Source organism: Metopolophium dirhodum, chromosome 1, assembly GCF_019925205.1.
Source record: "Metopolophium dirhodum isolate CAU chromosome 1, ASM1992520v1, whole genome shotgun sequence".
NCBI lineage: Eukaryota > Metazoa > Arthropoda > Insecta > Hemiptera > Aphididae > Metopolophium > Metopolophium dirhodum.
In genome coordinates this window covers 102,429,745-102,457,181 of record NC_083560.1, presented here as the reverse complement: position 1 = coordinate 102,457,181, position 27,437 = coordinate 102,429,745, and the positions used below count along the sequence as shown (strand labels likewise).

At 28.0% G+C, this 27,437-nt stretch overlaps 1 protein-coding gene and 1 pseudogene across 1 annotated transcript; both read left to right on the top strand.

Moving 5' to 3' along the window:
• Nucleotides 1–946: 946 nt before the first annotated feature.
• On the top strand, nt 947–7,198 carry LOC132949003 (mRNA-capping enzyme-like; annotated as a pseudogene).
• A 4,350-nt stretch (nt 7,199–11,548) lies between these two features.
• LOC132934988 (peroxidase-like) lies at nt 11,549–26,968 on the top strand. The gene is made up of 10 exons (XM_061001424.1): nt 11,549–11,651; nt 11,729–11,987; nt 12,068–12,294; nt 12,366–12,530; nt 12,606–12,802; nt 13,073–13,635; nt 25,377–25,530; nt 25,652–25,828; nt 25,903–26,092; nt 26,159–26,968. Exons 1-10 carry the CDS (start codon nt 11,561–11,563, stop codon nt 26,347–26,349), a joined length of 2,214 nt encoding a protein of 737 aa, XP_060857407.1. The 5' UTR covers nt 11,549–11,560; the 3' UTR covers nt 26,350–26,968.
• The last annotated feature ends 469 nt before the right edge of the window (nt 26,969–27,437 follow it).

Genomic DNA, 27,437 nt, shown 5'->3' with positions numbered 1-27,437 from the left:
TTACTAAATAATTTCTTTTCTATTTTCTATTTTTAACTATTCAAATACATTTTTTTAAAAATGCCGCAAACGCGTTTTGTATAATATGTTATCAACTGTATCTACTGTTATCAACAATGATAAACGGCAATACGGCGTAATTACGTCATGGACAGTGAGACATTTTTCCTGCTATGATCCATTCGTCTGGGAAGCGTCTGCTCTCTTTCACGAGAAGGTAACGACCGTCGAACGCGCTCTAGTATTGTATTATTGTAATGACGGTAGATTATAATCTAGACCACGGTTTAAGATAAGCCCACAGATATATATATAATAACTAGATACCCGACTTCTTCTTATCAATGACGCTGGCAGCCATTTGCAACTTCGACAATGTTTACTAATCGTTAGAAAGGTAATATGATAATAAACAACAACATTTCATATCAAACAAGCCCTTAGCCAATCAAAACGATTATAATTTGTAAACATTGCCAAAGTCACAAATGGCGTCGGGCATCATAATTTAATAATGTTGTTGTATTTGGAGTCGGGCATCTAGTTATTATATATATATCTTATATTATCTTAAACCGTGATTGTAATATACATAAAGAGCGCATTTGAGAGTTTTCAGGGGGCCATGTTCTCTACAATTATTATTATTGTTTGTTCCGTATTGTTATGTTGGTAGCACGTATTCCTTTTATCTGTGGTCAACTGAAATATTTTTCATGGTATTTTGATAGCTGTTGCTTCTATTATCTATTATGTTCTATGCTACTTATAAAAATTACTATCCGATATGTGTCGTGTGTTGTAATTATTATTATTTATTATTATAGTTTAATATAGTAAAGCATAATTTAAGAATATCAAAAGAAAAACGCTGTACATTTGTTTTGCCTATTAGGTAATGAGTACCTACCCTACCTACCCTATTGTACTACAAAAACACATTTCAATGTCAGGTAAAAATAATATGTATGCGAATAGTATTATAACGTGTTATTTACTTATGTTAGATAGATTCAAAATTCAAATGATATTGAATCGATTACCGAAATATTTTTATAAATCATAAATTTAATTCAAGTATTTTGTAGGAGTTAGTCGCTTTAGATCCAGTCGTTCGCGGCGTACATCAAACAGTAACCAGCAAGACCCTAGAAATTGGATAAATTGCCCAAATATAGCTACTTTGTCGGTAGCCAATTCATTTGTGACATTTAAAACACCATTAGATGATACATTTAACAATAAGCAGTCATGGAGAGATTCAATCCACAAATGGTATTTAGACATATGGCTTCATATCAGGTACTTGATAATATATAATAATATTCTAAAATCTTATTAATCAACTTTTTAATTTCAAATAGAAACAAGAGTTGTTCATATTTTTAAATACAATGTTAATTCATTATTTCTGTTTTTTACTAGATTTGTGAATAATAAATAGGTTGTACACCATCGCTCGAGGGGACCTACAAACCAAGAAAATAACTTATTTAATTTATTGTTATACTATTTTTTTTTTATATTAGCTTCGAGTAATTATACTATTATAGCTCAACAATTAGAGAAAAACTTGAGAATAAGTATCATAGCAATGTTAAATAATAGATATTGAATTACATTGTGAATATGGAAAGTGAACGTAATACTATAGTCTTATACTGTTATTAGCCATAATATTATATTATGATATTATGCCAGTTTTATAAAAATATACAATTGTTTCAGCAAAGTGTTGGTTTATGGATTGATCTCACAAACACTAAACGCTACTACAGTAGATTTGCAGTAGAAGATATGGGATGTGCTTATGTAAAAATGCTTTGTGTTGGTCGTGGATATTTTCCTACCCGTGATGTCACTGAGTTGTTTTTGAATATTTGTTATAATTTTCTAGAAAACAATTTTTCGCAGTTCATAGGTAGCTATAATTAATTGATTTAATTTATATAATAATAAATAACTATAAAGTATGTAATTCAACAATTATTTGTTTTAACTAGGTGTTCATTGCACTCATGGTTTTAATCGAACAGGATTTTTGATTGCTTGTTATTTAGTAGAAGTGTTAAATTATGATGTAGTAAGTGCAATTCATCATTTTGCAGCAGCAAGGTAATATAAAATCTATGTAACTTACAGTGGCTTAATTAGAAATTTGTTATAAGAGATATTAATTTTTTAATTATATAACATTATAATGTATAAGTTAATTTTCTTTAAAATTTAAAGCAGATCAATTTTGCGCATGGGAAAGGATTATGCATTATTCGCAATACATAGGCAACCAGTAGGTTATATATATTTTAAACACAATATACATAAATATGTACCTTATATTTTCAAATTATAATTTTAAATTCTATGCTCTAAAATAAAACTAAGAAAATTACCTATACAAATTGCATTAATGCACTAAAAATTGAATGTGCGTAGTGCATACATTAAAATATATTATTTTAATTATTTAGTATGCAAATTTGGTTTGTTTGAAATTGAGTATCATAAAAGTATTATCTAATAGGTAATCTGTGAATAGGTCCCCCCCCTGGTAGGTTATATAATATAAATATTGCTAATGGGTCAGTATTAATTTCATTAGTTAAATCAAATCAATTTCAATTGTTTTTGTTAAGAGGACATGTACCCGCATGTGTTGTCTCCGTCTTACAAGTGTGTACCATAGCAAATTGTATAGGTACTCAGTAGAATACGTGTAGTTCCTTAAGTTTAAAAATTAGAGTGAATTGACCTGCTATAAAATGTAAATGTAAAATTATTACCTAGGTAACCTAATGGGCTTTTTATTATATTTTAATTTTGAGGTACTTACATATTATATTATATTCACTTTCTTAAATATTTAATTTTAAATTTATTATTATTAAATAAAAATTAATTAGTGGGTTGGCAATGAATTTCTGAGGATAACGTAAGTACATAATAATGTCCGATAAAATATAATTTAGAAAAAACATTTTCATGTTTTGTGGCTTATAAAAGTTTTCATGTCTCCCAGATTGAGATCATTGTAGCATCACACTAAGACTTGAATTTTTTTTTACTTAATCGAGCATTGTAACATTCACTAAAAAAATGCTAAATGCATTGAAAAACAGACCTATTTATTAGTTATAATCATGGTTTTAAGTTCTATTATTTAATTTTAGTGTTATTGAACAAAATAAAAAAATTTTATCATGTAGGAAATTAAAAAATTTACGAAACAGAATATAATATTTTATAACTTGAAATATAAAACAGTATCCTTGCCAAAATGAAATATGTAGGAGGGGTCCTTATCAACTGCCTAATAGTGGTGCCACTTATTGTTTACATATTATTATGTAATACATTATTAATTTAAAATTTATTAATTATATGTATAATATATTTTAATATTTTAGACCTCCTGGTATCTACAGACAAAATTATATAGATGAGCTTTACAGACGGTATTCAAATAAAGCACCTGCCATAGCTCCAAACCCTCACTGGATAAATTAGTTCTTAAATTCTAAGGTATTCATATAATATTTTTGTACCATTCAATTGTCTCCATTGCTCAGACTAAAAAATGTGATTTATATCTGATTTTACAATTTAACATCTATTTCAATATTTGTATCCATTTTAATAATAAAATATTTCTTTATTGGTAAAAGTGTAATATCAATGTAAAAAAATTATGGACAAGGTAAAAGTATATAGGTATGTATCTCGGTTTGAGTGTATCTTAGTTTTATTGTACCTCAGTTCACGTACAAATCGGCTTCAGTGTACCTATCTTTGTGAAATAATTCGACCAAGATGATCAACTCGCAAGTTGTGGTTTGGGTTTAGCACTTTGTATATTTTTTAACGTGGTTTAAACTATTTAGTCTATAAACTTTTCCAAAGTCTCTAAAAACAATCTAAGATTTTTATCAAAATCAATTGAATTGTTTGTGTGTGTATAAGCTACAAACATACATTTGATTTTAAGATAATATATGGTTTCTTTAATCGAGGCCATGTTAAGCAATGATTGGATTCATGCTCGTTCCCGCACTGCAATTGTTATTCCTCCATGATAATTAACATTACTAATATTATTGGCTGCTTATCGACATGATGCACAATGTAAAGAAGATTATATTTGGTAACATGATGGTATAATGTTATGTAAACACAAACTATCGATAGAGTCCACGGTTATCTACTCAGGTTAGGAATCAGAGTGAGATAACACGGACCAAAGCGGTGGATCAGTAAACTATAGTGCTAGTAGTCCAGGTACCATTATATTCTGTGATAAATGATTATACTAGACGTGCCCAGTGGCTAAAACGCAATATTATTATACTTTTTACTATTTTATTTTATAGAACTCCATTTTAAAATATCTATATTATAATATATTCTATAAGAAGATGTTTGTCAGTCTGTCTTTCCTTTGTTTTCTATACACTCAAAAACAAATTGCCTGATTCAGGTGTATTTTTGAAATGATCTGCGTTGTCCTAGAAAGGTTTTTTTTCTACTTACATCCAATGGAGCAAAAAGGTTTTTTAAATAATCCCCTTCATCCATAGCATCATGCTCACATGTTTTCCCTTTACATCACCTCCCCCCATATTTTAAGTATAAGGACTTATTGGTTTAAAATTGAAGAATTTTTTAATTTGAAAACTAAAAAAAAACACCTATAGTTCAATGCAATGATGTTAAAATTGTTTTTAGTAATTACCTATGTTATATTTTTAATGGTATTTTAAGGAAAAAAGTATACTAAAAATTAATAACATTCAATTAAAGACATTTATAATTATAATGAAATATACACTTTATTTTAAAATAATTAATAATAAATGATAATAATAAGAAGAGAAATTTAAAATAATAATTATTTATTAAGTATTATATTATAATTTTGATATTTTCTTTTTCTTTCTTGTGATTTTCTTACATTTAAGGTTCTCCTAGTATGAATATTGCTTCATCCTCGTTTGAATGTAATAAACAATAATTTCAGTGGTAACTTTTACCACTCTTATATAACTGTTAGTTCACCAGACTTATGTGTAACATCACTACTTTTTAACAATTCTATACATTTTTCACATTTCTTATGTTTCAGTATTTTTCTGGTAACATACCCACACACACAATACACCAAACAGTCTCTGATGCTCGATTCACTTTTGGAATCCATGTCGTGTAGTACATCATATGCTTCACACTCTTTGTTTTCTATAAGACTGTCCAATTTAGCCTTTAATTGTTCAATCTTTTTAAACCTTTTGAATCCATATTCATGGATCCATACATTTTTTTTCAAAATCATTTCATATCCTCGTTATGAATTATGATATTTTGTGATAAGAAAAATAGCTTGTTGCCAAAAATTGCTCTGTTAAAATTAAAGACAATTTTATATTGATGATATTAAACATAATAGTTACCTACAGGTACAAATTTGTATCTATACCTATTACGTGGAGGCTAAATAAATATTTAGGGGGGCTAAACATAATATGTTTTAGCAGGGGTGCTAAGAAAAGACGGGATTATTATACCTATTTATTTGTTATTTATAGTTTTAATTTATAAATATACCAGTGTATGTATAATAATGTATAATAATTTAAATTACATTTAGATAAAAATAATATAAATTTATGTTTATATAAGCTTGTATCTATGGTACTGTTGAAGTCATAAATAAACATACTTAATAAATACTTTAAATAAATAATAATGGTTATAATCAAACTTGACGTGTGCTATAAATGTTGTATTTCAGTTGAAAAAAGTTACACAATGTTAAATTGGAGTGATCACTTCATGAAAAAGTGATCATTTTGGAAATATTTTCGAATTTCACGAAGGGTATAAATTGAAATCCTAATTATTTCTAGGTAAAATGTATCTACAAAGATTAAAACCATTGCAAAAACCAAGTTAAACTCAATATGACATTTACAAGTTACAACAATCACATTCAAACCTTCATAACTCAAATCATGTAAGTTCTGTATATAGTATTAACATTACTATAATGTATTACTTATTGGTTACGATACATCTGAAACAACTCAACAGATACATTAAAACAATGTTACAAAGTTGCAGTCAGATGTGGATTTAACACCTGAGATTTTTTAATTGTTTAGGGCCGTATTACTAGTAGATGCCTAAGAATAAGTATTGCTTAAGCTATACCTACTTATTACTCAAATAAGATTCATAAACTAGACTTTGTCCTAAGAAAATAAATAGTATTACTTAAACTAAGGATGGTCGAGACCTACTTTAAGCATTGCTTTTGGTTACTATCAAAAATTTTTTTTTTTTTAATTACTAAAATTAACTTAAGCAATACTGATTCTTATGCATCAACTATGAATATGGCCCTTACTGTTAAATTGTATAGTTATGGTAAATGGTGATGGAGTTACTAATTTTTCATAAAATTAAAAAGTTTACGTGTTTATATTGTTTTTTTTTTTATTTTATTTTAAATAATACAAACGCTATATGCTCACAACTATAACTCAAGGATGTTTGCTATATTATATTGGAACAAACTATGTGTTGGGACTATGAATGATATTAATTGGATACTATATTACTACATTGATTTTTAATATGACATTGAGCCATTAAATTAATACAATTTTTAAAATAATTTATTTAATATTGTTGTTTTTTTTTTCAATTTTAGTCAGCAAGATACAGGAATTGATGTATGCATGAATTATTCTGTTTGAAAAAACTTCTTCTGAAAAAACGGTTTCCACATGATGGTTTACGAGTAATGAACAAAATGGGCATCTAACTTCAACTTCTAGGTTCACTCTTGATAAAAATGTCATCAAGTTATACCACATGTAGTTGTAATTACAGTTACACATATAATTACATAGTTGATATTTTCAAAGTTTAGGTTACAATGAATGTCAATTAGAATAACTTGTTTCATCAAAAAGTTAGAATTTTAATATTGTTATAATATGCAATAAACTTACCATTTTTATCAATGTCATGCACCGCATAATCATGATCGTGGATTAAATGATCTATTAATGGACAATTATATTGAGTTAACACGATAAATATAACAATTAATGATTAATAATGCATACTGTTTTGTGTTTTATAATTTTTATTATACTATTTGAATAGTGTACAATAGTAAATCGATTACCAACTAAATATATTTTAGTTAATACTTAATTTATTGTAAGCTTCAAATAGATATGCAGTATTTTATCCGATACTACCTAGTACCTACCATGTTCTTAATGTTCTACATTGTGATTATAATCATTTTTACAATACCTAAACAAACATGCATGCAGGTCCTAAAAATTTATTATATTATTTTTTAATTGAATGATGTTACCATTAATCATTGGTGCATCCATTTTTGTTGTGGAAGAAATGTGTAAAAACAGCAATATACACTTATGTAAACAGTACAGTAATATGTAGCTAAATGCTATTGAATTACAAAAAAATCTCAAAAACTGTTAAGACTTAATGATAATTAATATGCAAATAAAGATATTAATACAACTTTTATCATCTAATAATTAAATTTGTATCTATTGTTTTTCATCTTTCTTTCCCTCCTCTAAGTCATACAAATAAAATTCAAATTAGTTACCCATTTTATTTATATTATTGGTATTGTTTCTTGTTTGTCATTAACCTAAGAATGAAACAAACTTTATGCAGGGAGGTCAAGCATGTTAATTTTCTATAGAAACCATTTTTTTCGAAAGGTTGCTGTAAAAGCACAATAAACTTACATGATGTAAGCACATTCAAAACTTGTAAGCAGTGGCGTGTAACATATAGTTCAAGTATTGCTCGGGTAACACCTTAAATATGGTTGGGAGAGTATTGATGCCATTGATGGATGAAAAAATAGGTGATTAGGTTGGTATAACAGTATTATGAGGTGTTGGTCACCTAAAATTATTTGAGCAACACCAATTTTTTTATGATACACGACACTGCTAGTAAGCAGGGTTGGACAAGTTACTCGATTTATTGTAACTGGTTTGTAACAAGTAACTCTAAAAATGTATAACTATGTACACGATACTAGATCCATCAATGTTGTGTAATTGGATAAAAGTTACAGTTATGTAACTAAGTTAAATTTAAAGTTAAAAGTTACATTGATAAATAATATATGTTTGTATTTATTTATATATTTATTATAATTAACACATTTTAAAAGTTTTTATAACAATACTGTAATAGTTAATATTCATTTGTGTAAAATATTCTTTACAAATTACAATTATAATGAAATAATTTAATGTATTAAGCATACAGGCATACCTATAAGATAAATCATAATAAAAATAATAATAGATATACATGGTTGTAAAACATTTGTCTAACAGTCATAAAATCAGTAGTCATTATTCTTATAAAATAGGTGCATGAAACATAGGTAGTAATTAAAGTATTAACAAAGTCAATGGTATTTAAAAACATAAAATTGAATTGTAATTTTGTATTAATTATTTTCTACTAGAATGAATGTTATTTGTTCCTTTAAGGAAAACTAATTTTTCAAAATAGTGGTCAGATCAATTTCTTCTAGTAGGACAATGAATGAACCCAGCAAATAAAAATAAACTTTCCACTGGAGCAGAATAATAGAGATTTGTATTACATTTTACAAATAGTTTTTTATTGCAACAAAATTATTTAAAATTGATACTAAATAATAATTTATTTTTGTCATTAAAAAATTGTTTAACTTCCAAATTTGCTTTTGAATCAGCTTTTGTTTGTTCTTGATATGAAAATACAAAAAAATTAATATTCATCTGCTTCAACTGAATCTATAACAGTGGTTTCCATAAAAAACTTTCCAACAGTATTTATTCACAAGTTTTGAATTCATTTCTTTTCCACATCATTGTTCTCAGGTATCCATCTAAGTTTATATGCTGGGTGAAAACATGACGCCAATATAGCTTTATTCACTTCAGGGGAGAAGGCAAAAAACGCGAAATCATTGAAATTAAAAATAATTATAAATTATACAATTGAATGTGTAATAAATTAGGTAATTTCGATTTAGTCAGTTTGTACTACTTTTTCGAATTTCTGACCTTATCATTTGTCCGGGTCCTTATCATTTTTCGGACAAGTGCTTATCAAGTGCTATATTATTTTCAGATAAAATACGGTTCGGAAGAAATATTTTTCGGCGAGAAAACGTTTCGGGTAAAATATTTTTCGGATAAAAAACGTTTCGGTTAAAATATTTTCGACTAATATATTTTCAGCTTACTTATTTTCGTGTATAATATTATCTGATAAAATATTTTTCGTGTATTTTACATAGATAATATAAGAATAGATAGGACATGCCTATACCAGTTCCATATGGGGCTGTGTGCTTTTTTGGGGAAGAGAGAACGTAAAGAGAGAAAGACGATTTAGGGCTTTTTAAGGTTATGTGCAAAACTATTTTATTAAATAATAATGATAACATGATAGTCAGTTATATTTAGATATTTGTCAGTTTGTATTTTGATTGTTATGCCACTTGTGCCTGGAAAATTACTCTAAACTTTGTTAAATATTTAAAATATTTAAAATATTTATTATTATTATTTATCAATTATCATATCAATATTTGCCCCATTAACCTTAAAAATAGTATCACTAAAGTTTCATGTGATAAGTTCTTATGTCCTATCCATTCTTATATTATCTATGGTATTTTACTTTTGTGTTCAATAATTTTCGGATAAAATATGTTTCTAATAAAATATTTTTGGATAAAATAATTTTCGTAAATTAATTTTCGGATGATATATTTTAGGGTGAAATATTTTCGGCAATAATATAGCCCCTTAAATGCTCCTGCTCGAACACTATAAATTATTTAATACACACACAGCACTACAGTTAAACCGGTTTGTGAATTCCTGATTTCCGATAACAATACAAAACTCGGCGTCTCAGTGTCGCATTCCCCTCGACTAAAATTACAGAGAAAAAACTGGTCACTGCCACTCTTGACTCCATTGTTGGGAGGGGGTGGGGGTGGACCCAATACGATCGTCGTTCGCCCGATATCTCGGTGCATCGACGACGATTCCACGTGACACCGACTCCACTCGCCAAGACAACAGGCAGACTTCCAGTTATTAAAAGAATAAACTCATCGTTAAACGTAATTGGTTAAATAATTGTAATATTCGGATGAGTATTTTCAGTGTTTAACGACACAATTAAAACAAAGTAAATGACACGATAAAAGTCAAAAGATAAGAATCTGTACATTAAACAATATAATTCAAGTTATGGTGAGTACCTACCAAACATTTATTTAAAGGTAATTAAGAAGGTTCTCCCTTATAAATTATAACAACATTCATCGTTAAAATTTTAAAATAATAACTGTATTGATATTATATTACCATCCATATTTAATTTTTTTTGATACTATAGCGTTCCTTGCTTAATAAAATTGTTTATTTTCAAATATATTTTTTTTAAATGTTCAACTCATTGATCAAGTGTTAAAATTTAAATCGATTGAATAATTAAGTGTCCAGAAAATATACGATCACCTATACAATTTTTTTCAAATCCTAAATTCGATTTATCATAATTATTGTAAGTCTAGCTTAATTGCTTATGGTGTGAAGGATCTATAGATAAGGATCATATAAATTTGTGAGTATCATGTGTGGCTGCGTTATCAATAATGTAATGTGTAGTTTTTAATACTTTAATCATAATAATAGTAGGTACTATATTATAGGTACTATATTATTACAGAGTATACGTTTTATAATAACATACAATATATGTAATGTATAATGTAGCCGGTAGTCGTTAATTTATATTACTTTGTTCAATTCGTTATATAATATTCAGTGTATGGTGTTCAAAATTTATCTTGACTTTTCTTTTGCCCGGAATAAAAATTGTGTTTCGAAGCAGTATATTATCAGGTAGGCAATCTTCCTGTGGTAGACCCCGTGCTCATTTAACTCAAAAGTATCAAATAATACTAAATTTTATATAATACGGTGGATTAATATAATCAATTATTACATAACCCTAATCTAACCTGACCGTACCTACTAAAATCCGATGAATAAAAAAAAACCAAATTTAACCCTTTTTAAACTAGTCTATATCCTTCCCAGAGGTCTAATTTGCACACAAACATTAATTTATATATAAATATATATAAAGGTATTACCGTAAATGCCCGATCACTGGATAAACCTTTTTGTGCTCAGTAAATGCTGAAGTTCTTAATTTTATTCGGGCTTTTACTAAACACGTTGTGTACATCCTAGTATATACGAATTGACTTAGTATAAGCTGATCAATACACGACACATAACATTTTTAGCGATAAGCTGCGTAAAAATTAAAATTATATATACTTTTCCACAAAAAAATATTTTTGAGTGAATTCTATATAACAGCTCTTTAAATAGTTAAAATATATAAAGTAAAAGTTATAATTGATAATAAAATATTTTTTTTTTAAATTATTACAGTTCATATAATTAGCAGAATGAGCTTCTCGATATCTATACATCTGTGGATTTGTATTTTGGTATTCTTACCATCGTGTTACAGAGGTCGAGCTGAGTTCTACTTTAAAGGTATAAACCATAACTATACCTTCAGTTTTGATTATTTTTCATACGAAAGGATATCAATGATTAAATGTTCTGTATAGATGATGGTTTGATGATAAAAAGAACTGACTGGTACAAACATCTCAAAACCAAAGAATTAGATGATCATATTAAAACATTTGTCAGCGATATTGAGAGACGTGAGGGGAATAGATGGCCTAAGCTAAGTATGGATATTGGAAGCCCGGAGCATGGACTATTGATCGATTCTCAGCTTTCCGAAGAACTGTATTCATTATATAGGCATGCTGAAATTGTTTCTGAAGCTTCCTCCTTTATACGCCATAGAGAATGTCAAGAGTATATACAATATAAATCTCATTAAAAAAAAATATTCTTAATATGCATAAATTTAACGACCATTTAAATTAACTTGATAGTGGTGGAGGACAATGTGCCATAGACTTATCGAAAGTGAAACTAGACAAGACATCTTTGGGTAATATTTGTTTGTCCATGTTTTACAACAAAACAGCATGCATCGGGATGAACTTGAAGTATCGTAGTCCTGACGGTTCTTGTAACAACTTGAAACGTTACTACTCGGGAAAAGCAACCATGGCTTATAAACGTTTGCTGTTTAATAACTATATTAACAGTTTCGATAGTAATAATTATAACATTATAATTTACCTTTGTGCGTATCTAACGATGTGTTTTCATTTACTATCCATACAGGAGTTAGGGAAGATTCTTTTTCGTCTTACAGACCCAGTCCTAGAACGCTGAGCGTTGAATTTGTCAAAGACGAGCACTCACCAGATGACTTCAAAACGATGGCAATGGCGTACTGGACGATTTTTGTAGGCCATGATCTATCTCACACGGCAATGTCTAGAATGCGTAGGATTCACACATAACCATATATTATATTGATTGATCGTAATTAATGCATGCAAATTAATGTTAAATCCTTAGTGACTAGTAATAAATCCGTGAGCTGTTGTGGAGAAAGACGGTTCCAGCTCATACCTGGAAGCATATACCACGAGTTGTGCTTGCAAGTTGTGATACCGGATGGAGATCCATTTTTCCGTGTCCCTCATCGTTGTATGCACTACGCGCGTTCGGTGCCAGCTGTGCGTTCCGATTGTACTTTTGGAGTCAGGGAACAAGTAAGAGCCATATAAGATATATACGTATATTTATGTTGGTTATAATACTCAAAATTACGTAAATACTTACCAACTTGGTAAATTTATATACTGTCATTATAATTATAATTAAAATTTTAAAAGGGAATCTATCTACAAAATAAGAAACGGTGTTTGTTTGCAGTGGTGCACATTTTTGATACCCCTATTTAGTGTTGAGAACTAACTTTTCAAATTCCCCTATAATCATAGATAATTTCAAATTGAACGTAACATGGTTATTTTTCGCAGATGAACCAAGCTACTCATTATTTAGATGGGTCGATGATATACGGTTCGTCGGCGAAACGGACGTGGTCGTTGAGGACCAACTTGGACGGCCAACTATTGACAAGCATAGGCTGCGATAACAAGAACCATGGCGACCAGCTACAGCCGCAGTATATGCCGCTGGAAGACACCGAATCAATCGCCTGTCAGTATGGCAGCGGCACGTGTTATAGAGCTGGTGACATCCGGGCAAATGCGCTTCCCCAACTGACGGTCATGCACACATTGTGGATGAGGGAACACAACCGGTTGGCCAAACTACTGTCCCACGTCAACCCGCACTGGGACGACGAACGTATTTTTCAGGAGGCCAGGAAAATCGTTACGGCATCCATTCAGCACATAACTTACGCTGAGTGGCTGCCAGCGCTGCTAGGGGAAAACTACACCAGGCGGAACGGGCTTGAGCTGCCGACAAAAGGCTACAGTAACGCGTACAACGAGACCACCGACCCGAGCGTCAGCAACAGCTTTGCGACCGCAATATTACCATTCGCCAATTCCATGTTAAGCGACACCATCAGGTTCGTGCAAACCTGGTATAAATATATTATTATTATTATCGTGTATATGTAGGTTTTTTCGGGTTGAGGATTTGATATACATAAACTATGAACAATTCTAGTAATTTAAAAACATTTAAAATCAGTGTGCAAATGGAAGAACAGGGAGGGGGTCACTGAAAATTACCTGAAACCATAGATTAAATACAGCAGATAAAAATACTTATAATTGAAACTGTCCGTAAAAAGATCAAAATGTGTCAAAATATTTATAAAATAAACATTATAATATAGTGAACATTTCAATTATCTAGAGTTTTTTAATTACAGCGAAATAAGAAAATCGGTATCTTAGAACTCAAGTAAATATCCAATCTTTTAAAAATTTGAACTTCAAACGTTCATAAAAATTTAATTTAATTTTCAGGTAGACATTTTTTTGATAAAGGTAGAAAAATGTATTAGGAATTTTAGTTAAAATTTACAAATCTTAAATTTATGGAGAAAAATGTTTATGTTTCTTATGCAAAATAAATTGCACATTTCGTAGTTTCTTATGTATTTTGTAAAATTCAAACTTTAAATACTAATAAAAAAAATTGGGACAGTTTTTTAAATACTTTTCAACTGTTATGTATATATTAAGAGCTACCTATGTATTAAATTTTCAAAATGTTTGACCCAACGGATAAAATTCTATTGACATTCCTAGAAAAAAAGACTAATGAAATTGCAAACTGTGAATGTATACAGTTCAAAACACATCAATATATTTTGAAAATGTTATAGTTTCTAGAAAATGCTACCATTTTTGTTTTAAATTTCCCTGCGATTTTGAAAACTATAGAGAATTTAAAATTTTGACCTCAGGAATGCACCAACTAGATTTACTTTTCCTTCGAACAATATACTTTATGTTATACTTAACAATATACTGAGATGTTTAAGAAAATCAAAGCAGTGGTACTGCCCCAGGCGGTGATGACAGACACAAAAATAAATTAATATTTAAAAAAAAAAAACATCATTGTAAAGTCATTACATTCCTTTCAGAATCTAAAATATATTGTACATTTAATAATAATATGTAATAACTTTTCTTTTTTTATAAATAATAATTTTTATTTATTAATAGTTTTTCCTTGTGATTGTGAATCTCAACACTCAACATTAATTTTAATCATTTGACTTGTATGATTGTATTGAAAAATTGATTATAAGGACTGGGTAGGTGTAGTGACCATAGGCGTAACTAACCCTTTACTTTAGGGGGGGCTGGAGTCCTAAAAAAATTTAATAGAAATATGAGGTACCTATGAAAGCATAATCGCCCCCACACAAATTTAACTTTATTATACATTGACACACTTGCAATCTACTGTACAGCAGAGCGACATCCACTTACCTGCTTTTTAATTTTGAATTGTTACTTTATTTTTATATAATAATTAATAACAGTAAATAAAATAAACACATTAGTCTATATTATGTAATATGAAATATAATAAAATAGTTATGAAGATTACAAATCTATACGCCTATTCTTCAAAGCAAAGGTATTTAAAATGTTTTCTAACTCGATAACATTTGAAATATCTCTTTCAATATGTAAAAAGCTCAGTGTGTCAAAATATTTATACAGGGTGCGTCTTATGTCATTGTACCCTGGGTTTTTTTAACGATTATGGATCGATGACATAGGGTTTCGTTAAAACGAAAAAAAACGTGTTTATTTATTTTTAACAGGCAATTTTTTTATAATAATTTCAAAATTGTTAAACACGCAGGTATACCAATAGCAAAATCAATTAATTTTTTTCAAATGACAACTACTATATTTTTTAATGGATTATGGTAAAGCTTTTTTTTTCTGAAAATGTTGACGGTCAAATCATCAAGTTTGGTTCTCTAGTAGACATTCTTTTCGATAAAGGTAGAAAAACTTATGATGAATCTTGAATAAAATTTACAAATATTAAATTTAAAGAGAAAAATGTTTATGTATTTCTTATTCAAAATAAATTGCACATTTTGTAGATTTTTACGTATTTTGTTAAAATTTGAACTTTAAATAATTATCAAAATAAATCTTGACAATTTTTTTAGTACTTTTCAACTGTCATATATATTTTAAGAACCTTGTTATAAATTTTCAAGCTTTTTGACCCTACAGATAAAATTTTATTGACATTCATAGAAAAAAAAATATCAGTTATTGTTGCTGTTGTCAGTTATATTATTAAATTTATAATCATTATTAATGGCAATAGTATTCTATATAGTAATTATGTTTTTTATTTTTTTTTCTGTGTGTCTGTCATCGCTTTTGGGGAAGTAAATATGGTTTGATTTTCGACTTCAGTTTCTTGTTTGATGTGAAAGGGAATTTAGTAGGTGTTGGGAATTATCTAGATCATATTATTTGATATAAATTATCTTTTAAAGTATCTAGGTAATTATATTACGATTTATCTAATGTTTAGCTTAGATAAAAAATGGGCTTATCTAGATAAATATTATAGTGCCCCTACAAAAATATAAAACCAATGTTATTAAAATTCTAATATAATATAAATTATTTATAAAATTAGAAGAATATATTTCTTGTTATTATTGCCGACGACGGTATTACGATCAAGGCTGGTCATTTACGATTTAAAAAGTTAAAGTTAAGTTAAAAAGTTAATTTAATTTTAACTTATTAACTTAACTAGTTACTTTTGGCTTTTCATTAACTTTACTGTTAACTTACTAAATTTCTGTCTTAATTAACGTGAAATTAACGAGTTAATTTTTCATTTTAAGGAGTAAGTTAAGTTAATTATTTTGTTTTTAATTTTATAATATTTCACTATTTCAGTCTATTTCGTTTTCATTTCAAAAAATATGTATCGTAAATGGTTTATAGTTAAAAATATATATATCATTCGAATCTAACTTATATAGACATACTGTATGAAGTATAAACACTATATCCTATAATTTAGTTTTGGGTTGGAAAAAAATTAAGTACGCAAGCGTTGTATAAACAAATAAACTTTTTTTTAACTTAATAAAAAGTTAACAAAAAGTGTGTATTAACTTTTAACTTAACTGAATTAACCTATAGTCAAATTAATTTTTAATTTTTAACGTTTTGTTATTGATGCATATTAACTTCACTTAACTGAGTTAAAAAAAAATTCATTAACTTGCCCAGCCTTGATTACGATAATACGAGAACCTGTGTGCGGGCATCATGCACTATCCATCGTTCTGTAGTCCAGCGGTTCCCAATTTTTTTTTGCCACCGAACCCTTATACATTTTTTTTGCGGAACCCTAGTTTGATAACATAAAATTATCACCTATTAGTTTTATATTTTTATGTTTTATATGAAAAGAAAGAACAAATATAAATGAAAAACAATTATTTAATGTATTAAAAAACATTTACTGTACCTACAAAGAAATACAATGTAACTAAGTGCCTGTTTTTATCAATTTAATATTTTAATGAGAAGAATGAAATTTTTTCACATATTTTCTTAAAATATCACTAAAATTAGGCTTTATATCTGATAATTGAATGCGAAGATCTGGAGCTGCATCAAGTCTATTTCTGTATTTGTTTTTTGTGTAAGCGTAAGCTTAGTGACTTGAGTCTAGTCTCTACTAGCCATAATGAGCATATTAAAATTAATTAGGTATAGGTTTATTTCCCCATCCATTTTAAAAATAAATAAAAAAAAAGGTGGATAAGTGGATGTCGCTCTGCTGTACAGTAGGTTACAAGTGGGTCACTGTAATGGATGGTGTTAAATTTGAATTCAATGATATAATATCATTGTATAAGAAAAACGATTCTGAGCGAAAACGGTCAGGCAGCCTATGATTTTACCAAGTATATTTGATGATATTATTGTGAATAAAGTAATTAATATATAACCTATTTACGTGGAGCCTTGTTTTAAATTTTCAATCTTTAGCCATAAAAGTTAAACATTTTATACATTTTTAACCACCACAAAATAATTAATAAATTATAAATTTGATAAATTTTGTCAACATTTGAACTTTAAATGCTTGTAAAAAAAATTTGTGCCTATGTATTTTTAATATTTTTCAACTGCTATTAGAACGATATATCAGTAGCCTTATATTAAATTTTCACGCTTTTTTACCCAACAAATAAAAATTTATTGATATTTATAGAAAAAAAAACTAAAAAAATTGAAAACTGACAATGTCCGTAAACAGCTCAAAAAGAGTCAAAATATTTTCAACATTTTATGGTGTATAGAAAATGCTAATATAAACATTCAGTGAAATTTTCAAGTATCTACAGTCATTCGTTTTTTAATTACAATAAAATAAGAAAATTGTTACATGAGAAATCGAGTGAATATCAAATGTTGTAAAAATATATATTTCAGACGCTCATAAAAATTTAATTTAAGTTTCTTCTAGACCTTTTTTGTTTTGATAAAGATAGACAAACTTATGGATAATCTTATATTACATTTTCAAATCATAGATTTAAAAAGAAAAATTTTTATGAATTCTCAACTCAAAATAATTTGCTATTTTTCGTGATTTTTCCGTATTTTGTCAAAATTTGAACTTTAAATGCTTATAAATAAAAACTGTGACAAAGGATTTTTAATTTTTTTCATCTGCCTTTGAAACAATAACCTAGGAACCTTCTATTCAATTTTCAAGCTTTTTTACTCAACAGATAAAAATTTATTGATATTTATAGAAAAAAAAACTAAAAAAATTGAAAACTGACAATGGCCGTAAACAGCTCAAAAAGAGTCAAAATATTTTGTAAATTTTATGGTGTATAGAAAATGCTAATATAAACATTCAGTCAAAATTTCATGTCCCTACGGTCATTTGTTTTAGAGTTACACCAAAAACCAAAATCGATTTTCTCGAAAACAGATTTTGCGTAAAAATTCCCGTTTTTCCTTAATTTTTCTTTTGTTTTTCACGTCGCTTATGAAAACTACTGGGAAATTTTTATTTTTGAGCCCCCAAAGTACCAACTAGATTCACTTTCCTATCAGAAAAGTTACTATTGAAGAATATCCAAGCACTTTTACTGTCCTAAAAGGTGATGACAGGCACAAAAATAAAAATAAAAAAAAAAAAAAAAATTACAAATTAAAAATTAAAAAAAAAAACACATCATTGTAAAATCAATACATTCATCGCTTCGCTCAGAATCTAAAACAATAAAAATAAACATAAAAATATTATATTTATCTTTATCTAGATAAATTACATTTTTGTTATCTTTATTTTTATCAAGATAATATTTTGTTAAAATTATCTTATCTTATCTAGATAATTTTTTAGTAATCTATTCCCAACACTGGTAGTTACGTATCAAAATTGTTCTCCGGGTTACTTCACCCAAGACACACATATAAACTCTCGTTCCTACTTTAATAACACATTTGTATAATACAGTTGTTAATAAAATCAGAAATTAATTTAATTATTTTACTAGGTAAAATGTCAATGATTTTTTGACTCGGAGATGCTTTACATATTCAAATGAAATACACCCATAAGTGGATCTGCCCCAGCTAGATGATTAAGGTCGCACGGCAGTAAATAAATTAGACACCCACAATTCTAAATACACACGTAATGTTGTTGGGCCCCAGCAGACCCAGATTATGGTCCCGGGGCCCATATTTATCCTCAAAATATATTCTTTTAACGCGTCCAATACAGTAGGTAGATAAATTATTATTAATAATTATAAAACAATATGTTCTCAATTTTATATCACGAAAAAATACTATATATAATGAACTATGTTTGCCAACAATTTTGTTTGTTTTTTTTTTTTTTGAGCATTTTAGATTACCGATTAGAGATTATAAGAAATAAATATTTAGCCCTTGTAAATTAAGTATTTCAGTTAAAAGTATAAATGCATATTATACTAAAATTTAGAGGACCATAGTAGTTAAAAACTCAATGAACCGAAATTGATCATTTTACTGTCAAAATGTTCAGAAAAAAGCTTTATCAGAAACCATCAAAAACATGGTGGTTACCATTTGAAAAATAAAGTCGATTTTTATTATTGGTACAACTGCGTGTTTAAAAATTTTGAAAATGTTATAAAAAAATTGCCTGTTAAAATAGTTAAACACAATGTGAAAAATATGTCGTCTTTTTTGTTTTAACAAAATTCATATCATCAATCCATAGTAAATTGTTAAAAAAAAACCGCGTTCAATGACATAAGATACATCCTGTACATTTTTTGTGTAGTAAAACATTATACAATAATATTATAAAGTCGTTAATATGTAATGATACATTTATTTTGAAGCTAAAGTTGAAAGGGGGCCCACTAAGTGAATGGTGTCCCGGGGCCCAATTGATCCTTAATCCGGGCTTAGGCCCAACTTCCCAACTGCTTAAAAATCGAAGACGGTCAGTTAGCCTATGATATTACACGGAAAAAAAAAATTTGGTTATACTAAAATAGTTGGATAATTTTAAGCTGGCGTAACATTTAATTTAATTGTATCAAACAATGTGTTTAGTTGAGAGTACTTAAATGTATTAGTTAAAAAGTTATAGTTGCACCAACATATTTTATAGTTATTTCAACTATATAAAATAGTAACTCAAATTTAACCATATAAGATGGTTGATGTACAAATATTGAATAGTTACTATAATTAATGTAAAAATAATTGCCAACCATACAGTTTAGTACAAGTATAGTCAACTGACTACCAAAGGCAGTACTTTTGTGAGGTTGGGATCGATGACCCCCCTCTCAATATTTTCTCAGATTACGTACAATTAGAAATTTAACATCAGTTATTTTTTTCAATAATATTTTAAATCCCCCGTCCCTGCAGAAAGTTATGTTTTGAATACGCCGTTGTCATTATACCTTATATATATTATTCAAATGCATTCACAGGGACTAAAACTAAGGGAAATCGCCTACCCAACGCGACCAAATAAAATAAAACTCAAACTAAACGTTAAAAAAAATTAATAACTCGCAAAAAAACTTTAAAACAATTACAATACTTTGACAATATTTATGGTTTAAGAAGTATTGACCTAGTGGACCAGTGGTGGATCTAGGGGGAAGGGGGCATTTGCCCCCTCCCACCAATCGTCATAGTTCCCCTATGTCTTACACTGTGTTTAGCCAATTTTGTACTTTTTGAACTTTTTTCCCCCATACCCACCTCCACCCATAATTAAACCCTGGATCCGCCACTGTGGTGGACTCCAGAATATTAGTTTTGACATATCGGATAATACATAATAATTAGATATTAAAACGACGTAATAATATAAGAGAAAAAAAGAGTAATAAAGGATAAATCGATTAATATTACTTAACGGGTTAATGGTTTTCAATAATATTATATTATACTAATCCTACATCTTTATTAATTGTTTAAATTATGAAACGCTGCCGGTCGTCCAAACCCATATATAACATCGCACCAATAATAAACGTAATAAAATAAACGGGTAGCACGCACACGATTGCAGTGCGTCGCTTAAACATGCGTAATACGAATATTGTTCGGACGACGCTTCCGGTCGGCCAAACACTGCTCGTGTGTACATGCGTACATGTTTATGCTCCTGGTATCTGAGAGTAAAAACCCAGTTCGCACACGACCATTATTGTAATAGACAAATGTAAAGTAGGTAGTTTATAACTATTTTACTATTTAAAAAATTGCAATATTTTTTAAAAATGTAAAATTAAGAATATTATACAATTAATTTTCTTCATTTAATTAATTTTAGTAGGGGGTGCGATCGTCCTGTCGTCCAAACCACGAGCAGCCACTGCGAAACACGATAGACTGTACCAATTTTTCGTTTACCCTTTGCCCAAGGGGTGTAATTTCAATTTTTTTAAAGTTATATGCTAAAAACTATAGGAAGGATAAAAAAAATGTCTTCTGGCCAATATATATTTTACTGTAGTAAAATTACAAGAACAAATGTTATTAGATCCTTTAAACTTTCCATGTAATAATCTAGTATATTATGAATATTGTATATTATCTAATAATTCTAACTACTTAGGTAGTATTCATTCATTTAAACTTAAATATAAATAATAGACAGTAATATTACTAATTTGTGCCTATAAACATTGAAATTTTTTTTTCAAAATAACGGTCCTCACTGAGAGAAGTTGTGTACTTATATAAATTTATAAAACAAAACTTTGAAATCTTTAATCTCACATAAAATATTTTTTATAAGCCAAACATTTTTATACTTCATTTAAATCGTGTAACGATCCCAATAATACACATGATATATTATTGTGATCGTTTCGCCTTCGGCTACATTTGACAATATAAAAACTAGATAAACAATAACACATAGAAAGTCGGCCAAATAAATCAAAGTCGTATATCCTTTAGAAAACCTATGGGAATATAATGAGAGGGCAATGCGATATTGAAACCGCATTTCAATATATCCTACAACTTTAATTAAATCATAAATGTATGAATATAATATTTAGATATTGTATATGACATATGTATATATATATAATGCATAGTATCTGATTAGTGACGGATGGCGTATAACATATATTGCAAGCACGATAACAGGACACGATCCTTGGAATGACCAGGCGTGGGAATGAATTGATAATTAATTAAACGACGTCCTGTGAAATCCACAGATATGTCGATGGACTAGGGGGAAGTGGGAGAGCAGGAGGCCCTATAAAACCAGACCCGAAACGGCCTGTAGATTAGAAGTGAAACACCACAGTACAGACGAGCACCTTCACGAAAGACAACTTAACAACTTTGTCGAATTAGACTTAGAATATTTTATGCAGAAGAATTCAATAAACAACTTAAACTTTCAACCAGTATAATTATTTCGTCAACTCTACCTAAGAAATCCTCTACCAACAGTCTTGCTACCTGCAAATTATAAACTAAGCAGCTATCCCAATTGCTAGTTTATAACAATAGTTTAATAATACATTAATTATAATATCGCATAGCCATATTTGACGATACTTAAGGGGTCTTTACAGCGACATTTGTTGTCTCTGTCTTATAACAACTTATGTTACGCGACAGTTATTTGTATTTTAAAATTGTAAACTGTTTGAACATCTTAAAATATTCATAACTCGCTTTAAAATTAAAATATAATGAAAAACCTATATCATTATCTAGATCTTAACTTTAAATTTCATAAGATCTTATTTCTAAACTAACGGAGATAAGCGTGTTCCACTGAGCGTCTGAGCGTAAAATTTGGTATGTTACGCACTTGTAAGACGGAAACAACAAATGTCACTGTAACGGCCCTTTAAGACCAATTTAATAAAAAAAAAATTTTTTTTCTGGCGCTGAAAAATTATTCAGGCCAAAATACAATCTAGATACATTTTAGGTATGCATACTCTGCTACACCTCAAATGACGCATCTGCCATGGCCCTAATACCGATTTTTATGTTTTACATAAACTAGGTACACCGTATCAATATGTAACTATAAAACACTCATCTATTTTTTTTGTTGGATTTTAGATTTCGAGGTTAATAATTATAGTTTACAATAACAAATATACCTACCTTCTACCTATTATATAAATTTTCAATATATTTTATTTTATTTTACACGGTTAAAATCAAAATAGAAAGTATATAAACTAAAAAGAATAAGTATTTGATAATCCTATTTTAATTTAAATACAGATACTTTAAGAAAGTATTTAAAATAATTGATCCAAGTTCTTTTTTTGAAAGTATTGAAAATACGTATTTTAGTACTTACTTATAGGTACATAATAAGTATAGTATATACTATATAGTATCCATAATAATTGCATCGTTGTTATTGGACATTTGGACCAATTATTTACACTGAAACGTTACTATCGTGTTGTATACTATTGTTATCATACAGTATATTTAATGATTCGTTAATGGTTGGTTTCATATTATTATAATATAGGTCATACACTCGTTATCATGACAATTAATATTTAAAAAATAAGATACTTCATGTTTTTGACTATTTGAGTATCTTATAATATCAGGTGGTATAGGTCAGTGGTATAATTATAAATTGTTAATGAGAGTTGGGGAGGGGTCACATAATTTTCGCAACACAAGGCTACATTTATAATATGATCCAGTAAAAATATTTAATATCGTTTTATAGTGAATTCACTAAGTACATAATCGCTATCAACTAGTATATTTTGATTTGTTCAACAAATATTTAACTAAGCTATTTACGGTTATTTTTAATTGATTGATGTAAATAAATAAATAACTGTTATAATATTATGATTGGCCCCATGTAATTATTCCATAATATTTAGGATTGATTGTGCAAGTGATTGATATATAATATATTATACTAAACGTTTTATTTTAAAATTATATACGTGTCTAACTTCGTTAAAGATGTAAACAATCTTTGGATTGTGATTGTTAATGTTTTAATGTAGTGATTACATTTAAATTTTATTATCCTTCTATGATTTTTCTTCATAACGTTTTTGTTTGATATTATTTTTTATTTTTTTTACCAACCATCACAAATATTTTTTCTATTTGTAATCGGAATACCATTCTTATCAATTAATTTATTAATTATGAATGCTTTATTCATTTTTTACATATTAGGTATAATTTTATTATTCGACGTACATAATCGTATATAATCGTATATAATCGCGGAATCGATTTCGCGGGGATTCACGGGCAACGCACGTAACAATGTCACATAATAGGTACGAGGCACTAAACAATAAAATAAGACATAAGCATCTAAATATTATAATGTTTTTATTTTAATTATTTAATTTACTATATGTGTAGACTACTGTAGGTGGTGTTGTTAAAATGTATATGAATGTTAATGTTATTCCAAAAATAATTTCCATTTTAATTATATTGATACCTACAAGTTATAGTACTATTATAATTTTCCATTTTGGATACCTGATTTAAATATCTATATTTTTTTAAATATTTTTTTCCGACGAGTAAATTTTAAGTTTAAACATTCCAAGTAATTGTCTAATGGCAACAAGATCTTTATTATAATATACTAAATCGGAAATTGTATTATAATATGACTATACATTTTAAAATGTCTTAACATAAATTTGAATTAATATTATATTACATTTTTATATCAATGACAAATAATTATATATAAGAATATGTTCAATGTTCTGTTGATTAATGTTTCTAAATAGAATCTTCACATATAGCCTACTTATAATTATTAATTTGTATGAACCTATGTTTTTGTTTAGTTTATATATGGAAGGTACTTAGACTGACTCTATCTAAAACAAATTAAATTAGCGTTGTTGAAGTACGATAGTATGTGCTTGTCGGTTCCTTCTAAATTAGAATTACTCAAGATTCTATATAACATGTACTATTTGGTTTAAATAATCGTATGGGCCACTGTTTTTTTTTTTTTAATGTAAGAAGGTAAAATTGGTGAAATAAAACTCAATCACAGTTTTAGATCAAAAACAAGTTTATTGGTAAGCGCGATTGGCGGTGTTATAATTTAGAAAAAATCAACTGTCAATTCAGCACAGATTGCTTCGTTGTCTGACCTATCTACATTTTAAAGTTGCTAAAATATATTTGCACCTATGCTACCTATATTATATTAAATAAAATTATATTGACGACAGTCTACATTGTAGACTCAACAATATATGACAATATATGATCCTACGTTTTTGTTTAGTTTATATACGGAAGGCCGAATGATCAACGCAAGTCTTTCACTAAAGGAACATTACAACCGACCAACTGGTTTACTATTAAATTACATGGACCAGCTTGTCAGAGGGCTATCTACACAGAATACACAAAAAATTGATATGCTATTTACTAAAACGGTAGGTTTTTGAAATACAATCAATATAACGCTATGGCATTACATTAGATAATCCTTTTAACAGACTATATTATACGTTTAACTTTTATAATTTAACATTAGTGATTTGAATTTTTTTTCAGCTTACAAATTACTTATACAGTGTTTATCCAAACCACGCGTTTGGAATGGACATCGTCAGCTTGGATATACAACGAACCCGCGATCATGGTATACCAAGCTACACAGAATTTAGAAAATATTGTCGACTAAAAGCTATCAGAAGTGTACAAGATTTATCCAAGATCATGGTTGAAGGCGTAAGTTTAAAAATATATTAAATATTAAATAATGATATAGTACTCAATTTATTCCTGTATATTATAATATTTAGTCAACTGATAGACTATTGAAGCAATACAAACATTGGAGAGATATAGAGCTTTTGGTAGGTGCATTGTTTGAGAAACACGAAGAAGACTCAATGGTTGGCCCAACGATGAGATGTATCATTAGAGAACAGTTTATAAGAACTAGAATGGCAGATAGATATTTTTACGATTTACCAAATATATTCAATGAATGTTAGTATATCTGAAATATTTTTAATGAATGATCCTGATTTTAACTATTTTTTTATAATATTTAAGATCAACTGACAGAAATCAGAAAAGTGACGCTTGCCAGAATCTTTTGTGACAACAGCAATAATGTCAGAATGATGCAGAAAAAAGTATTTTTGATACCTGCAATGGCTGATTTGCAACTCTGTAATTCCCAATTAATTCCAAAAATCAACATCAATCACTGGTCAGAGATGGTCGATACATTTCAAAAATAACTTTAAATTTAATAATCAATAATCAGTGGAAGTACCTTCACTGGATGGTTTGTTCCCTCAAGTAACTCAAGCCATTGCGTTTAATTTTATTTAAAAAACCTACATTAGGCTTATTGTAGGTACTTTTTTTTAGTATAGATTGTGTAAGTTATAGATTAAAAAAAATAATCAATAATCAGCCTTTAATCTAACCTTATTTTCATTTTACCTATATATCTTGTTTATAATAAATATTCTTAAATTAATTATGAGTCTAAAATTTGCTATGTTACACACTTGTAAGACGGAGACAACAAATTTCACTGTAACGGCTATAAAAATATTTTTGTCTGTCGCAGAAAAATTATAGTCAGGCCAAAATACAATCAAGATAAATTTTAGGTATGTATACTCTGCAACACCTCAAATGACGGCTCTGCTTTTGCCCAAATACCGATTTTTATGATTTACATAAACTACACCGTATTAATATGACAATATGAACTACCCACACAGCATTTGTCAATCAAAAAATTGTATAATTATTGAATTTGATATGGATTCAGATATTTAAATTTAAAAGTTAATGAATTATTGATAAAATATTTTAATTTTTACGCTGTAACCAAAACATTGAATAGTTATGAATAAATATTGGCTCAACAATATTTAATTTTTAAAGATGATTAAAAATTGAATAAATCTTAAAACTCATAATTTATTATTCAATCTTTATTATTAATATTCTACCTTTATTTTCTATTCATTGAATAAAATATATATTATTTCCAATAGTAATTGGAAATTAAATATATCTTATAATGTAACATTAAATAATTTAACTATATTAATATTTATTTTTTGTTAATAGGTACTCATAATTTATTAAATATTTATAATTATTATTCTATTTTTATTTTTTATTCATTGAATAAAATATATATTATAATTTTATTTTAATCTTCATTATCATAATAATAAAAAATAATATAATATCGATTACAATATAAGATATTAATAATATGCTTAGCAGCTATAGTCGACAATAAAATAATATATATATTCATATTATAGTAAAACCAATAAACGCGTGCAATCACAGTTTACAA